The sequence below is a fragment of the Toxotes jaculatrix genome, chromosome 5 (assembly GCF_017976425.1).
Source record: "Toxotes jaculatrix isolate fToxJac2 chromosome 5, fToxJac2.pri, whole genome shotgun sequence".
Lineage (NCBI taxonomy): Eukaryota > Metazoa > Chordata > Actinopteri > Toxotidae > Toxotes > Toxotes jaculatrix.
This window is the reverse complement of record NC_054398.1, coordinates 11,376,143-11,394,132: the sequence shown is the minus strand read 5'-3', so window position 1 is coordinate 11,394,132 and position 17,990 is coordinate 11,376,143. Positions and strand designations below refer to the sequence as shown.

At 42.9% G+C, this 17,990-nt stretch overlaps 3 protein-coding genes across 8 annotated transcripts; 2 read left to right on the top strand and 1 right to left on the bottom strand.

Moving 5' to 3' along the window:
* Positions 1 to 305: 305 nt before the first annotated feature.
* On the bottom strand, positions 306 to 16,026 carry gdpgp1 (GDP-D-glucose phosphorylase 1). Of its 6 annotated transcripts, none has more exons than XM_041039388.1 (2): positions 15,916 to 16,026; positions 306 to 1,909 (listed from the first exon to the last, which is right to left on the bottom strand). In XM_041039388.1, the coding sequence occupies exon 2, from the start codon at positions 1,896 to 1,898 to the stop codon at positions 801 to 803; it is 1,098 nt and encodes a 365-aa protein (XP_040895322.1). In that variant the 5' UTR covers positions 1,899 to 1,909; positions 15,916 to 16,026; the 3' UTR covers positions 306 to 800. The 6 variants fall into 6 exon arrangements, with proteins under 6 accessions (XP_040895322.1, XP_040895323.1, XP_040895319.1 ...); XM_041039389.1 differs by having other exon boundaries at positions 306 to 1,906; positions 15,916 to 15,939; XM_041039385.1 differs by lacking the exon at positions 15,916 to 16,026 and adding an exon at positions 2,451 to 2,610.
* On the top strand, positions 3,271 to 11,346 carry LOC121182710 (titin-like). The gene is made up of 4 exons (XM_041039382.1): positions 3,271 to 3,408; positions 3,936 to 4,050; positions 4,435 to 10,698; positions 11,212 to 11,346. The coding sequence occupies exons 1-4, from the start codon at positions 3,388 to 3,390 to the stop codon at positions 11,244 to 11,246; spliced, it is 6,435 nt and encodes a 2,144-aa protein (XP_040895316.1). The 5' UTR covers positions 3,271 to 3,387; the 3' UTR covers positions 11,247 to 11,346.
* Positions 16,009 to 17,967, top strand: LOC121182714 (calcium and integrin-binding protein 1-like). The gene is made up of 7 exons (XM_041039390.1): positions 16,009 to 16,146; positions 16,760 to 16,794; positions 16,913 to 17,012; positions 17,157 to 17,310; positions 17,403 to 17,521; positions 17,640 to 17,728; positions 17,828 to 17,967. The coding sequence occupies exons 1-7, from the start codon at positions 16,096 to 16,098 to the stop codon at positions 17,847 to 17,849; spliced, it is 570 nt and encodes a 189-aa protein (XP_040895324.1). The 5' UTR covers positions 16,009 to 16,095; the 3' UTR covers positions 17,850 to 17,967.
* Positions 17,968 to 17,990: the final 23 nt, after the last annotated feature.

Below are 17,990 nucleotides of genomic sequence, written 5' to 3'. Positions count from 1 at the left end.
TCAGTTTACACAACTTTTCTGTTAAATGATCCCACCCTTGCACCCGTTTCCGTTTCCTACAAGAGAAATAGCCCGAAAGCGACACACCGTTTCATTCTAATTTTTCAAGACGATGCCTCTATTTATACCTCCATGTTCCCTCTGTTACTTTATCAAACAGTACATCGTAGCATCTTCATAGCAGATACTCTGACCTGTCTTAACAAGAAAAGCACAAGTGTAAAAAGAACATTAACAAAGGCTCTGTTCTGTCCAAAGTAAGTCGGTGACAGTGAGACAGGATGAACAAGGTGGAACATAGAGTTAAAATGCAGCCATTAATGATGATATTAATTATACCTGTGCTTCTCCTGTGTTGACAAGTCAAAATGTGGGTTGTGAAAAAGGTCAGTCACAACTCAGAACTGGAATTCACAGAAAATAAATGCAAAACTTTTGTTTTTACATAAAGTGCTTTTGGCATTTAATTTGATACCAGTTTCAATATAACACATTCACTACTTGATTAAAGCACAGTCTAACTTATAAATGTAATAATGAAGAATTTAAAAATTTTCAATCCTTTTTATGGCTTCTATGGATTTGTCACATATTCAGGAGAGTGGTTGTGTGCACATCCAATGCTATAGTTAGGTCTGGTGCAGGACAGGGGATTCTGCTGATCTCCCAATGTATAACCCAATGTGAGGATATTTTCTTAATTTATGTCACAGAAACTGATACACCAAAAACCGTGAAATACATGTAGCAATCTTGTTGGTTTGTAACTCGAGCACAAGATTTAACAACGCCTCCACACATTATAAATCAATTAAATGATGAGTAAGCTGCTGTTCCAACCTCTGAAACTCCCTATCAGGTAGAAGATACCTCTGAATGATGTCTATCACATCTTTCTCAGTTGTGAGCTCAAAGTCCTTCTTGTTCTTAAATGGTAAATGTCCAGCCAGCTCGCAAAGAGCGACATTGAAGGCAGACTCCTCTTTGGCACCAAAGCAGGATATCCTGGGCCATACAGCGATACGAACACCTTTTCTTGAACAGAGGGTCTTTTCGTTCTGTGTGCGATCACAGGGCGGACATCCCCGAGTCAAGAACAAGTTGTGTGCAATATTACCATCCACAAGAAAGTCTGTCACTTCACAGATGGCTCTGGCAACTTTCTCCACGTCCTCCGACTCTGTGTAAAACAAAAACCCTGCAGGAAAGTCCAACAAGCGATAAAATCCCTTTTCAGGAACTAGTCCCTTGACCGGCATAGATTCTATCTTGAGCTTGTGGTCCAGGTAATAACCATGTAGGTGTAAATGATTGACAGACGCAAATGCTCCTAGACTGTTAAAACCCACACGAAAGTCAGGGTTGGAGCTCAGGAGCACAGACTCAATACCGGCTTGGACGGCGAACCTTGTCAGAACCTGCGGTAAACAAAGCGATGGATCTGGAACAAAGAGGCAATGTCCAAACTCCAAAGGACTGACATTGACCAGAACGACCATCCTATTGGGTTGATGCAGCTGTCCATTGTAATGCAAAGCTGTGCCTCTCTCTGTGTCCTTTATCATCTCAAATATGATTTCCCCTGGATTGATTTTGTTAAAATTAAACTGCCCGGCATTGAACTCCTGCTGAATGCTCAGTATCTCCTGAGGCTTTCTTCTCTCTATTCCTCTTTGAATATTCAGCTGGGCCACAAAGCCATGTGAACCCGGCAGGATACGAGTTTGTAAATCACCCAGATGGTAGCGAAAAAGTCCCCTCTCCATCCTGTCTGTCCAGCCGGCTTGGAGGATTGTGTCAAACTTTACTGGTGGTGATGCCACCCCGGGATGGTTTCCACTGCTCCGACGCACATCTGTGACAAAGTGCTGGTCGGTATACGCAAACTGGAGCGGCATGGTTGTATCTGCTGGTGAGGCAAAGAGGCATGAGATTTGACAGAGTGGTAGGTTAGTTAAGGTTAGTTAAGCATCATCCTGTTAAACTGTCAGACAGACGTGCCACACTGAGGAGCAAGCAGACAGCAGGGATGAAACTTATGATTATTTTAAATTATTAAAATCTCAGAAATCAGAAGAAGAAGACCAATCACAATTTTCCAAAGCCCGGATCGCAGATTGCATGTCTTGTTCCGACGGCCGAAAGCCCAGTAATAGTAAAGAAAAACATTCATACTTGAGAAGCCGGAACTAATCTAAATTGTTGCCAAAACATTTTCTGTCAATCAATAACTAATCAGTTGACAATGTGGCACCTCTAAAATAAGGACTCTAACGTTAGCGGGGGACGGAAACGTTCGTACTGGCGAATGTTTGTGACAGAAACGCATAAGACAACTCTACATCAAAATAAAGCAGGCTAAAGCAGTTATAAACGGACAGACACCTGTGCTTCTCTCATTCATCGTTTTCCCACGACACCAGCACGAGTTCAACTGATGATGAACTCACCGTTAAAGTTTGACATCGTCTTGAAACAAACAGCAGATTAACATCTTTATAAAGACACGTCTAATTCTTATTCATGTCCGCGTTGTTTTATTTCTATCTGTATTTGTTTTCTCCCTAGCATCGGTTAGCTAAGCTAACCACCTTCCAAAGTGGCACGTGTTCTTCTTCGTCGGTGTTTATTGGTATGTTTCCGGTTCATTTTTTCAGAATAAATGTTTCTGCAAGTATTTATTTGCATAATCTCGGAGTTACCATAAAATTCAATAAAGTTATTTAGAGTAAATAGATGTTAATATGGATTTATTTATGCCTTAATCTGCATTTTTTATAGGTTAGTAAAAATGTAGTTGTGTGAGTTGGCAGACGACTGTCATTCCCTATAAACACAATCAAATTAAAGTAGGAGAGACAGGCTACAATCAGACAATACTGACAAACATGGTAATGTCACATCCGGTAAATATTGATCAAGACAGTAGATTTAATGCACATATACTAATAAAAGTATCCTACAGGTTAAGTATTTTGTAACAGGAGGGCTTGTTCACTTAAAATGTGGACACATATAATCCACCCACCCCCCAACAAACATAAATAAATGTATTTACAAGATATCTAAAGTGTAAAGTCATATGGTAAACCCCCTGTAACTGGAATAGTATGTGGACAATATTCATCTGCTGAGCAACTTTCCAGTTTTTCCTTGCTGACCCATATAGACTTAACTAACTTTAAAAGCATGAGTAGCTGGCCAATCAGCTGTCATGGTTATTTTAGCCACTGAATGCTTTTGGAGATAAAGCAGGCAGTGACTGGCCGAGCTGAGTATGTCTGCCACAGAGTTTTGGGGATCACCACAGTTGATGCATTGTTAGTGAACTAGCTGGATTTTAAATCACATTGCATTTCTCATACATAAGGACAAGAAAGAGACAGGATGGAATCAAGCAACAATGAAGTAAGTACTGTTATGTTTGAAAATTTAATAGTTACAAGGAATATCTTAAAAGTTATTGAAATGGTACAGAAAGTATTGAGGGCACTTCAGAATTACTTTTTGTTTAGTGATTTTTCCGAATTGGGTTTCTTACTAAACTGAAATGATTAAAAGTTATGAGAGCTTTAGAAGCTAGATAATAATAGAGTTTTATCTGAACAGATGGTCGTCTGGTCCACCATGCCTGGAGTTATTTTTAACACCATCAAGAGTTTCTGTTACCAACACATCACACTCACTGCAGTGAGACAGCCCACATGCTAGTTTGTTTTAAACACCAGTGTTACTTTTGCCAAAATCCTATTATGATGAAATATGTGTAACAATTTTAGATGTGGTTATAAAGCTACACTCTACTTACAAACAACCAAACATTCTCAGCCAGTCTCACAAAGAAAATGGGAATAAAATAAACATTTCGCCCTGTTTGTGTTTGCATCTCTTTCATTTGATTTTCATTTACAGTTTTGTACCATTCTCTTTTGTAGACAGGAAAGAAACCTGAAGATAAAGCTCACGCTCTAAATATAAATATGACACCGAACACTGATGCAAGGCTCACAATAGGGGCATCCCAGTCACCCTCCACACCCATTGTCCAAGGTATGTCATGAATTCATCCTATTGCTCTGTGGCCTAGATAAGGTATATTCATATATACATTAAATATTTCTATTTTATATTATATTATTATTACATAGAAAAAGGGGTAAGACTCATAAGTTAAGTGTAACAAAATAATCTTAGTACAAACATCCACTTACTGTATATTATATATATGTTATACATTTTGTTTTATATTTTTTTCAGAATACTCAAATTATTATGATTTTTACATCCTAACCAAATGAAATAAGTCACCCATATTTTGATGCGGATCAAATCAACAGATTACTGTGTTTTCTCAAATGGATTTAAAAAATCATATAGATTATCAAGAACCCTCTTAATTATAATAATTTAATGCTCATTTGATCTTCACACCAGGTACGTCTGACACTGCAGAGAACAGAGAACGCAGCCCTAGGGTTCCACCTGGCCCTGTCACAGATAAGGAAAATGCTATTAAGCCAACACTGCAGATAACTTTCAGCACATTCACTGTCAAGAATGGTGAGGATCTGAAAGTAGAGGTCCCAGTGACTGGGCAACCAGCACCAAAGATTGAATGGAAAAGAGATGGTCAGGCAGTTAAAGAGACCTCGAGGCTAGAGGTTTTAACTGCACCTTCATTAACGGTTCTTCATATCAGACATGCAGCCAGGGAGCACTCTGGTCAATACTCAGTCACAGCAAGCAACAGTGCTGGGAAATCTACAGGAGAAGTCACAGTGGTTGTTCTTGAAAAGCCGGACCCACCAACAGGGCCCGTGAGGATTGATGAAATCAGTTCTGACTACGTTACCATCTCCTGGGAGCCACCTGAATACACAGGAGGCTGTCAGCTAGACAACTACATAGTGGAGAAACGCGAAACTACAAGTACAGAGTGGCAGACCGTGTCAGCAACAACAGTGAGAACTACAATCAAAGTCACTAAGCTGAAGACAGGAAGTGAATACCAGTTCAAAGTGTTTGCCGAAAATAGGTATGGAAAGAGTACTGCAATCACCTCTCCTATTGTAATTGCACAGTATCCATTCAGTGTGCCTGCTGCTCCTGGCACCCCCTTTGTGTCCACAGTGACAAAATACAGCATGGTTGTTGAATGGGAGCCTCCAGCCAAAGATGGAGGCAGTCCCATCATTGGCTATCATCTTGAACGGAAAGAGAAGAACAGCATTTTGTGGACGAAGCTGAACAAGCTTGTCATACCTGATGCTCGCTTCAAAACAAGTGGACTGGAGGAAGGCATTGCCTATGAATTCAGAGTCTTTGCTGAGAATATTGCTGGACTCAGCTCATCTAGCAAGATATCTGAATGTTATGTGGCGAGAGACCCCTGTGATCCGCCTGGTAAACCCGAGGCTGTTGTCATTACTAGAGAGAACATCACACTTCAGTGGGCAAAACCCAGGTATGATGGCGGAAGCACCATTACGGGCTATGTTGTTGAAAAGAAGGAGCTCCCAGACGGCAGGTGGATGAAAGCAAACTTCACCAATGTTATTGAGAATCAGTTCACAGTCACAGGTCTGACAGGAGGCCAGAGTTATGAGTTTAGGGTGACTGCCAAGAATGGTGCTGGTGTTTGGAGTGCACCTTCAGAAAGCGTAACCATCATCGCTCAGGATGTTATTGAAGGGCCCACAATATTCATTGATCCTAAGTTCAAGAGTACTACTGTTGTTCAGGCTGGTGAGGCGTTTGTTATTGATGCTGATTACTTTGGGAAGCCTCTTCCTGAAGTAACCTGGCTGAAGGAAGGAAAAGAAATTGACAAAGCTACACAGAGAATGGAGGTCAAAACCACCCTCACTCACACAACTCTGATTGTCAGGGACTGTACTCGAGTGGATGGGGGCCACTTTTTATTGAGCCTTAGTAACATTGGTGGAACTACATCAGTACCAATTAATGTGAAGGTCCTGGATAGACCTGGTCCTCCTGATGGACCTCTGAAGGTGAAAGTTGTCAGCGCAGAAAAGTGTAATCTTCACTGGAACCCCCCTTTAAATGATGGCGGTGCCTGTGTTTCCCACTACATCATTGAAAAAAGGGAGACTAGCCGTGTTACATGGACAGGGGTGGAAGCTCATGTTGAAGCTGTGAGTTACAAAGTGACAAAACTGGTGCCTGGTAAAGAATATATATTCAGAATAGCTGCAGTGAATAAATTTGGTGTTGGTGAATTTTTGGAATCAGACCCCTTCATTGCACAAAACCCTTTCACAACACCAAGTGCACCTTCCACCCCTACAGCCAGCGCTGTGACTGGTGACTCTATAGCACTAACATGGGAAAGGCCAGAGAGTGATGGAGGCTCAGAGATTGATGGCTACATCCTGGAGAAACGTGACAAAGAGGGTGTCAGGTGGACAAAATGCAACAAGAGAAGACTAAACGATTTGCGTTTCCGATGCACAGGGCTGACCGAGGGACATTACTATCAGTTTAGAGTATTTGCAGAAAATGCTGCTGGCGTGGGTGCACCCAGTGAGCCAAGTGACTATATAAAAGTCTGTGAGGCTACTTACCCACCTGGTCCACCTACCAACCCTAAAGTGACAGACTATTCCAGCAGTACGGTGTCTCTGACCTGGTCAAAGCCTATCTATGATGGTGGAGCAGCCATCACTGGATTTGTAGTTGAGATGAAAGAAACAGAAGAGGATGAGTGGATTACATGCACACCGAGCTCAAGTGTAGAGGAAACAACCTACACCGTGAGGAGACTGAAAGAAAATGCAGAGTACAATTTTCGTATACGTGCGATGAACGCAGCTGGAGTTGGAGAGCATGTCGATCTACCTGGGTCTGTGAAAGCAGCTGAAAAGCTGGAGGCACCTGAGATTGAGTTGGACACTGCCTTGAGGAAGATTGTGAACGTTCGAGCCTGTTCCACATTACGTCTCTTTGTCACCATCAAAGGAAGGCCAGAGCCTGAGGTTAAATGGTCAAAGGAAGGTGGAACTCTCAGTGAGCGTGCCCAAACTGAGGTAACAAGCTCCTACACAGTGCTATTGATTGAGAACGTCAATAGAAATGACACAGGAAAATATGTGTTGACTGCTGAGAACTGCAGTGGCACTAAATCAGCATTCATTAATGTCAGAGTATTGGACTCTCCCAGTGCACCAACAAACCTTGAAGTGAAGGATGTGAAGAGAGACTCGGTCTCCATCTCCTGGGAGGCACCTCTTATTGATGGAGGAGCAAAGATTTCGCACTACATTGTAGAGAAGCGAGAGGAGGCTAGAAAGGCATTCACAAGTGTCTGTAGCAGCTGTGTGAGAAACTCATACAAGATTGACAATCTCCAGGAAGGATGCTTTTATTATTTCCGTGTCCTGGCTGTGAATGAGTTTGGGGCTGGACTTCCAGCAGAGATTCCTGAGGCTGTTAAAGCATCTGAGGCTCCTCTGCCTCCTGGCAAAATCACGCTCAGTGATGTCACTTGCAATAGTGCAAGACTCTCTTGGGAGAAGCCTGACCATGATGGAGGAAGCAAAATCACAAGTTATACTGTAGAAATGCAAGCTAAGGAAGATGACACATGGACAATATGTTCAGAGAGTAAGGCACTGGAAGTGACTATTAATGGGCTTGCAAAAGGAAAGGAGTACTTCTTTAGAGTGAGCGCTGTGAATGAAAAGGGAAAGAGTGAACCAAAGTCCCTGTTGGCACCTGTTACTGTAAAAGATACTAGTGCTGAGCCCATTATTAATTTGCTGTCCAACACATTCAGTGTTAAGGCAGGCAACGATTTAAAGATTGATGTCCCATTCAAGGGTGTACCACCACCAACAGCAGCTTGGAAAAAAGATGGCAACATGCTGAAAGAGACAAGCAGGGTAAATGTGCACACATCTGACACATCGTCTCAGATCATTATCAAAGATGCAACCAGGATAGATGTTGGTGTGTATGAGGTGACTCTGACAAACTCTGTAGGAAGTACATCTGCTGAAATTTTTGTTAATGTTTTTGAAAGACCTGGACCACCAAGTGACTTCAGAGTGGATGAAGTGAGTGCTGACTTTGTGTCTTTGTCATGGCAGCCGCCACATTATACTGGTGGATCTCAAATCAGTAATTATATTGTTAAGAAGAGAGATATGGGGAGCACAATATGGCAGACTGTGTCAGCTACAGTTGCAAGAACATCAATCAGAATTTCCCGTCTGACACAGGGTACTGAATATCAGTTTTGTATTGCTGCAGAGAATCGCTATGGCACGAGTCAGTCTGTTGAATCTGAACCTGTTGTTGCCCAGTATCCCTTCAAGCCTCCTGGTCCACCAACCAACCTCCGTGTTGTGCAGGCATCTAAGTCTGTAATGGTCACTGCTTGGAACAAACCAGACAGTGATGGTGGCAGCCCCATCATCGGATATCATATTGAATGCAAAGATCAAAGCAGTATTCTGTGGACAAAGTTAAACAGAAACCAGGTGACTGAGAACCAGTTCAAGGTAACAAGTGTTGAAGAGGGCCTGATATATGAGTTCCGGGTCTGTGCTGAGAATATGGCAGGTGTTGGACCCTGCAGTAAGGCATCTGATCCTGTGGCTGCAAGAGACCAGTGCGATCCTCCACGCAACCTCACAGTCACCAATATAACTACCAGCTCAGTTTCCCTCTCATGGGAAAAACCTGAATATGATGGTGGAGCTAAAATAACTGGTTACATTGTTGAGCGTAAAGAGCTACCACATAGTTGCTGGCTCAAGTGCAACTTCACCAACTTACTGGACACTTTCTTGGAAGTGACTGGCCTCACAGAGGGTGAACAGTATGATTTTCGTGTGATTGCCAAGAATTCAGCTGAGCTCTTCAGTGCACCTTCTGAAACCACAGGACCTGTTACTGTGCAGCATGATGTAGAGCCACCCAAAATTATCTTGGAGGACAAATTTAGACAGGTGGTGATTGTCAAAGCAGGAGAACTCCTAAGAATAGATGCTGACATCTCCGGTCGCCCCAACCCCACAGTGTTTTGGCTGAAGAATGGTAGAAATATTGGCACCAAGGGAAGGATTGAGATTACTGCAACAAAGACGCACACCTCTCTACTTATCAGAGAAAGTGTTAGGAAAGACTCTGGACAGTATACTCTGACCCTACAGAATACAGGTGGTACCACATCTAAAGTTATCACTTGCAAGGTCCTGGACAGACCTGGTCCACCTGCTGGACCGCTGGAAGTGTCTGCACTCTCAGCAGAGAAATGCACCCTCTCATGGGGACCCCCTCATGAGACTGGCGGTGCTGAGATCATGCACTATATTGTTGAGAAGTGTGAAACCAGTCGTGTAGCCTGGACTCTTCTGTACGATGACATGATGGCAACTACTTGTAAGATAACCAAGCTGCTGAAAGGGAATGAATATCTGTTTAGAGTGAGGGCAGTGAACAAATATGGGGAAGGCGAGACTTTGGAAAGTGAGCCCATCAGGGCCATGGATCCCTTTACTATCCCATCTGCTCCAATGGACGTTGAGGTCACAAATGCAACCAGCGAGGCCATGACTGTCTGCTGGAAGAGACCAACCTCTGACGGTGGGAGCCGCATCAGTGGTTACATCATTGAGAAGAGGGAAAAGCAGGGTGTTCGCTGGGTAAGAGTCAATAAAAAGCCAGTTTATGACTTAAGAGTCAAAGCCTCTGGTCTGCGCGAGGGATGTGAGTACGAATTCAGAGTCTTTGCTGAGAACGTGGCAGGGTTAAGTGAACCTAGTCTCCCATGCCCGCTCACTATGGCAGAGGATCCAAAGTTTCTACCTTCCCCTCCAGCAAAGCCCACCATAGTTGATTCATCAAGGTCCTCAATCACTCTATCATGGAATAAGCCGTTGTTTGACGGCGGAGCAGCAGTCACAGGGTATAAAGTTGAATTCAGAAAATCAACAGAAGAAGACTGGGTTGCTGCTGTTCGTAACACAGATAAAACAGAGTTTACAGTAACTGGACTCACATCTTGGACAGAATATGTTTTTGTTGTCAGATCCATAAATAAGATTGGCATCAGTGAGCCCAGCCCTGAAACGGATCCTCAAGTAGCCACTGAGAGAGAAGAGGAGCCCAGGTTTGATGTCAGCGCTGAGATGAGGAAGACCCTACTTGTTAAAGATAGCAGCTCCTTCACTTTGACTGTACCATTCACAGGGAAACCCGTTCCTAGTGTGTCATGGGACAAAGCAGACATAGATCTAAGAGTCAGAGGACTCATCAACACCACCAGCTCCTTCACCTCTATTACAGTGGAACGGGCAACACGTGATGACTCCGGCAAATACATAGTCAAACTGCAAAATGTTGCCGGCTCTGCCTCTTTGACCCTGAGTGTGAGGGTTTTGGATTCCCCTGGTCCACCATCACATTTAGTTGTTAAAGATGTGACCAAAAGCTCTGCCACTATTACCTGGGACATCCCTGAAAATGAGGGAGGAGCTGCTGTCAAGAACTACCTTGTGGACATACGGGACATCAGCAGAAAAGGGTGGACGAGACTCACAGACAAATGCCGCAGACTGTCCTATAAGGTGTCTGACCTGGAGGAGGGAGGAATCTACTTCTTCAGAGTCACTGGGGAAAATGAGTATGGGATTGGTGTTCCAGCTGAGACCAAGGAGGGAACGAAAATGACAGGTATGATCTGAGAAGAATCAGAATCAGCTTTAATCGCCACGTACGCATACACATACAAGGATTTTTTTGCCGGCAGTTGTTGTCTCTCTAGTGGTAAAACAAGGTAACAAATCTATATACAATATGTACAAATATACAAATATGCAGTAAGTGCAGTATGAAACATGAAATGGGTACCAGTCCAGTAGTGACTGGTGCAATAAAAGGGTTAGAAGATAAATAAAATAAATATAAAAATAGAATAAGACAAAATAAAATAAAATAAAATATGTAATATGCAAGTTAGCTGTTAACTGTTACTATTCAGCAGAGTGACTGCTGTGGGGAAGAAGCTGTTCCGGTGTCTGCTAGTTAATAAAGAATAAATATCATAAGAGTTGTTGTGTTTATTTGGAATAAAACCCCTAATTAGAGTGATGGGATTAGTGCCTGAACATAGTGAGATGTAAAAAATGTGCACATTACTCTTCTTGCTGTATTAAGAGCAATTCTGTTTTTACTTTTCTATTTCAGATACAACAGATTGGGAGACAAATCCAGGAGCTTAGCCTGTCTCTATCCTCGGGCTGAGTTAATCAGCTCCTGATCTTTGTCAAGATGCTCATCTATTTCTCATTTATGATACATTCATCTTTGTAGATTAGAATTATGAATATTTGTAGATTGTGTTCAGTTCCCAAAGTATTTCAACACATTACCAAAAGCTGCTGATTTTGTAGGTATATTATCAAGTTTTTAATGTTTGTGGTTTTTAATGTTGGTGTACTTGTAAGCTGAATTAATGACTTAGCTGAATTTCATTTATAGAAGAAAAACGCACTGAAACACTGATTTTGTTTGTTTCTGCTACAAACAAGAAAAGGAGCCTATTTATGGTAAAACTACAATAAAATGAAGATGATTAGAAAAGTTTAGTTTTGCTGTACTGTCTTTTTTAGGGATTTTTTGGGGGAAAACATTCAGAAGAAAGATGGCGGCGTGTCCTGACACAGCAGCCCCTCTCTCTCCGAATTCGGTGTCAAAACATGTGTGTTCTCCTGTATGTTCATGTGTTTGTTTACGTTTGTTTACGAACCACGCGAGTAGTTCGTCGTCAACGCCAGTTAAAAGATATAGTCGCCACTGCCTTATGGATATAAGGAACAAGACTACACAGCACCTACACCTGGACCAGAAAGTTTCAGAGGAACTTCGGGGCCTCGGACTCCTCCGCCAGACTGCTACAAGACCAGACTCGCCAGCCGCATCCGGCCCAGAGAGGAGGACCCGAAAGCGGTGTGAGAGAAAGCAGAAGCGAGGAAAACGCGGAGGCGTCCGGGCTAGGCTAGCCGCTAGCCCACACAGACCCGCGATACCATCCATCATTATGGCCAATGTACGCTCACTGGACAATAAAATAGAACACTTACAACTTCTGAGATCTGCGCGGCGTGATGTGAGGGACTGCTGTGTTCTCATTTTCACAGAGACATGGCTAAATGACAACATCCCGGACTCTGCCATCCAGCTAGAGGGGCTAACATGCTACCGCTCCGACCGAGTCTTTATGGAAGAAGGCAAGACTCGCGGCGGGGGAGTGTGTGTTTACATCAGCGACGCTTGGTGCCGAGATGTTGCTGTCGTTCACAAACACTGTTCTCCGCTGGCGGAGTTTATTTTCATAAAGTGCCGACCTTTTTATCTACCGAGGGAGATTACGATCATCTTGCTTGTCGCTGTTTACATCCCTCCCTGCGCTAACACCAGCGATGGGAGCGAGGCACTCAACGAACTCTACCAGGTCATCAGTGAACAACAGACAGCGCATCCAGACGGATTCCTCATCACCGCGGGGGACTTCAACCACGCAGATTTAAAGGTTTTATTGCCCAAACTACATCAACACGTAGATTTTCCAACAAGGGGAGACAACACACTGGATTTAGTGTACACAAACTGCAAAGATGCATACAAGGCCTCCCCCCTTCCCCACCTAGGAGTCTCAGATCACACTACCATCATCCTGAGACCGGCATACATACCTAGGGTGAGAGCCATCAAACCAACTAAAAAGGAGGTACGTGTGTGGCCAGAGGGGGCCTCCTATGCTCTGAAAGACTGTTTCAACACCACAGACTGGGACATCTTCAAACATGCAGCCACTTACAATGACCACACAGACATAGAGGAGCACACAGAGACTGTTACTGCATACATCACAAAATGCATAGATGATGTCACTCACAGGAAAACCATCACTGTTCGTGCCAACCAGAAACCATGGCTGACAGGAGAGGTTCACAGGCTCCTGAGGGCTCGGGATGCAGCCTTCAGAGCCAGGGACACCACCGGTTTAGCAACAGCCAGAGCCAACCTGTCCCGTGGAATCAGGGAAGCGAAAGAACAATATAGTAAGAAAATATCCGGTCACTTCAGCATCCAAACCTTCACAGACTACAAACACCCACCATGGACCTGTGACAGTGACATCACTCTGCTAAACTGCCTCAACAACTTCTTTGGCCGATTTGAAACACAAAACAACACACCGGCACAGAAGACCACTCCCCCCCCGGATGAGGAGGCTGTGTGTCTGTCTCCAGCTAGCGTTAAGAGGTCACTCTGCAAGATCGACGCGGGTAAGGCAGAGGGACCAGACAATATACCTGGTCGTGTCCTAAAGGACTGTGCTGACGAGCTCAAGGATGTCCTGACGGACATCTTCAACATCTCCCTGAGCCAGGCTGTTGTCCCAGCGTGTTTCAAAGCCACCACAATAATGCCAGTTCCAAAAAATTCCCACCCATCCAACTACAATGACTACATACCCGTGGCCCTAACCCCCATCATAATGAAATGCTTTGAGAAATTGGTCATGCAGAACATCAAAGCCATTCTCTCTCCCTCCCATGACCCATTCCAGTTCGCTTACAGGACAAACAGGTCCACAGAGGACGCAATCTCTGCTGCTCTTCATCCAGCCCTCACCCACCTGGACTCCAAAAACTCATATGTGAGGATGCTGTTCCTAGACTTCAGCTCAGCATTCAACACAATCATCCCCCAGCAGCTAATACAGAAACTAAGACACTTGGGACTCAAAACTTCTCTTTGCAACTGGGTGCTAGACTTTTTAACAGGGAGGCCACAAAATGTTCGGGTCGGCAACAACACCTCACAGACCATCATGGTGAGCACGGGGGCCCCACAAGGGTGTGTGCTCAGCCCCCTGCTCTTCACCCTGCTGACCCACGACTGTGTGCCCAGCTACAGCACCAACCACATAATAAAGTTTGCAGGTGACATGACTGTAGTGGGCCTCATCACTGATGATGATGAAACCAACTACAGAAATGAGGTGAGCCAACTGGTCCAGTGGTGCAAGGACAACAATCTGTTCCTCAACGTGGGGAAAACCAAAGAGATTGTTGTGGACTTCAGGAGAGGACCTCTGCAACACCCCCCACTGACCATCAACGGAGCAACTGTGGAGAGGGTGAGCAGCACTAGGTTCCTAGGGGTGCACATCTCCGAGGACCTCTCCTGGACCAACAACACCACATCACTGGCCAAGAAAGCTCAAACACGCCTCTAATTCCTCTGAAAACCGAAGAGAGCAAGAGTCCCACCCCCCATCATGTACTCCTTCTACCAAGGGACCATTGAGAGCATTCTCACTGGCTGCATGGCTGTGCGGTATGGAGGCTGCACTGCCTCCTGCTGAAAAACCCTGCAACGCATAGTGAAGACAGCCAGCAACATCATCAGTGCCCCCCTGTCATCCATCACGGACATTTTCCACACCCACCTCACCCGCAGAGCCATCTGCATTGCTGGTGACACCTCCCACCCCTCACACACTCTCTTCAGCCTCCTGCCATCAGGGAGAAGGTACCAGAGTCTCCGGGCCTGCTCCACAAGACTATCAAACAGCTTCATCCAGGCTGTCAGGAAGCTGAACTCCATCCACTACCTTCCTCCTTTTCTGGACCAAAATCCAACTTTTCATCTGCTGCTAAGTAACCATCTCCTGTGGACTGCTTTATTTACTTTGCACTTTTTTTCACTGAATTGCACTACTGCCAACTATGCTGCTGCCATACTGCACATTCTGTATTGTACATAGGTTTTTCTTCTCTTTATTCTATTTTTATACCAGAAGATTTTTTTTTTCTGTACATAGGTTTTTGCTATTCTATCTTTTTCTTGTTTGTGTTTTGTTTTTACTGAATGGAACCTATTACTTGGCGAAGGAGAAACAGTATTTTGATTTGTCTGTATGTCCTGCACACACAGCGAATTGACAATAAAGAATCTTTGAATAGAGACAGGATAAATCACTTGAGTATTTCCATTTTGTATACTATTATTCAGGCTACCCAAAAGTAAGTAACATTAGAGATATTTAGAGATTTCACATGAGGTACTCTAATAAACAAACTGGTATCAGCTGTGTCAAAATAAGGATACTGTAGCATGAAATAATTGTAACTACACAGGTTAGCCCGATCTGTACTACTAGAAGTACTCAGATCTTTTACTTAAGTAAAAGTATTATGTATTATGTATATAAGTATTATCAACTACTCAAAGCACTACAAAATAAAACTCTTGTTTTGCAGTAAAATGTCTTTTCTGTGATATATAATCATATTTGATATGACAATGCTGATCTGTCAGTGTGTAAGCACCATTTTACTGTTGTAGATGCTCAAAGTTGAGCTAGTTTTATCTACTTTAACTACAGTTAGCTACTTTAGTCAAGTAGTGCCCCACCTAGTGACTGGGAGAGGAAAGAAGAAAATAACAAAGTTTTGATGTAAAATGAATTGATTTTCCAGACTTTGCTCTAATCTTTTGTTGTGAAATACCAGGTAATGTTGCCCCTTCTAAGGCTTAACCATCTGAAGTAGTGATGGGGAATTCCTTCTAACAACTCACATTCTTAAACAGGACAAAGATCTCCTACAAGACACTTTATTTTTAAATATGATTTTTGTTGTAAGAGTACACAAGGCAAAAATATTGTAAAATGTAATGTAAAATTTGAAAAGCAGTTAGTAACTATAGCTGTAAAATAAATGTAGTGGAGTTAAAAGAACAATATTACCCTCGACGTGGTGGAGTAGAAGTATAAAGTAGAGTAAAACAAAAACAAGTAATTCAAATCTGCACTTGAGTACAGTACTTCAGTAAATGTACTTAGTTTCTCTGTTATGTCACCTGTTGGTCGCTTACCTTTTGTGAGGACAGCAGCTGTTTAGAAGTGCGTCACTATGGAAACCATTATGTAGTTAAACCCAGGAAAGAGAATGCGCTAACTAGAAACCGGAAGTAAGCGATACAAGCGCAGCTAGTTGACGAGTTGAGAACTATTCACAGTAACAAAAAGTAAATATTCGAGTCGAAACTGTCAGTATGGGAACTACGGCAAGTCAGCTTGGGAAGGATTTGCTCTCGGAATACCAAGTAAGTACCGAAAGCAGAGTCCCAAAAAGCAGCAGTTACATGGTCATGGTCGTTAAGCGAGTGGCTAAAGTTGAAAGCAGTTGTATTTACGACCCGTAACAAACGTGGACAACGTCATCTGGGCCTGATGTTTAAAGGCGAAAGAAAACTTTTAAAACCTTGACATGGAAACGGCAGGCTGATTTATTCGCGCTCTGTAGTCGTAGTATTTCCTATAATCTAAACATAACGTTAATGTCATTTGTCATCACGCTGATTAAGACAGTGGAGGCTAATGTTTATGCTAATGTCAGATAGTCAGACCATCAGAGGTGTCCAAACGGTTCCACGAAGGGCCGTGTGGCTGCAGGTTTTTGTTCGAATCAAGCAGAAGCACACCAGACTTGACTCATTTAATCAACTGATCTCAGTCTTCAGACAGTTGATTGGTCAAACTGTGGGCTCTTCATTGGTTGGAACAAAAACCTGCAGCCACACGGCGCTTTGTGGAACAGTTTGGACACCACTGCCATAGATGCATGATATAGGAAATCAAACTCAAAAGCGTTACAGCGTAGTGAGGAATAAAAGCACCGGCTTTTATCATTCTAACAATGCTTACTTTTCCTTTTAGGAACTGACATTCTTGACAAAACAAGAAATTCTTCTGTAAGTGATCAACTGCATGCCAGACTACAGTCATGTTGCCAAGAAAAACAAAATCATTTTAATCTTATCAATCCGTGTTGCAACACACAATTAAGCTGTGGCTTCCTTTTTTGTTCAGCGCTCACAAGAGATTCACTGAACTGCTCGGTAAAGATGACAAAGACCGTCCACAAGCCAGAGTACCAATGGAGAAGATTCTTACTCTGCCAGAACTCAAGGTAAAATTACATTTAAGAGTTACACAGAGAAATTGTGGTGTTATGTGAACTGCTTATTGTTTTTTTTTCAGTGTTTAACTTTCTGGAGGAAGTGCTTCAAGTACCGGTAAACTGTAGTGACCCTTGTACTTTTTCTTGTCCCAGTCCAACCCTTTCAGGGAAAGAATCTGCTATGTATTCTCAACGTCTGAACAGAAAGATGGAAGCCTCACATTTGAGGACTTTCTGGATCTCCTGAGTGCCTTCAGTGACTCCGCTACTCTGGAAATTAAATCCCATTATGCATTCCGGATATTTGGTAAATAAGTTGATTAAAAAAACAGAGCCTTTTATTAATAATACATGTACAGCTATCAGTCTGTGTAATACACACATTCATATTTTTTTTAGACTTTGACAATGATGGAACCCTTGATTGTGGTGATCTGGAGAAGCTGGTTAACTGTCTGACCGGGGAGACTGATGACACGAGACTAACAGCAGATGAAATGCAACAGCTCATCAAAAACGTGAGTTCACTGAGGCCTCTTCTCTTTGAAAATGTACAGAAAGCACATTAGATGGTTAAAACAGCCAGTGCATGCAGATCTGTACACTGTATAGTTCTTTCCTTTCTATGTTTTTTAGATTCTTGAAGAGTCAGACATTGACAAGGATGGAACCGTGAACCTCTCAGAGTTTCAGCATGTCATTTCAAGATCACCAGATTTTGTCAGGTAAGAAAAAATCAGGTTATTGTTATTACCAATGTATGTTGTACTCAACGGGATTTTTTTTTGCTTTAACTGCAACTTTATATTTTCATTTCTCTTCAGTTCTTTCAAGATTGTGCTGTGAAGACCCCTACTAAGCTGTGGAAATGCATCATCCTTAAATTCTCATATAATGGTGTTTAATTTTCAATTATTCAGTTTGTGATATTTGCCTTAAATTATATTTACCTGTGAATTTTATGGCCTTAACTGTTTTTATGTATCA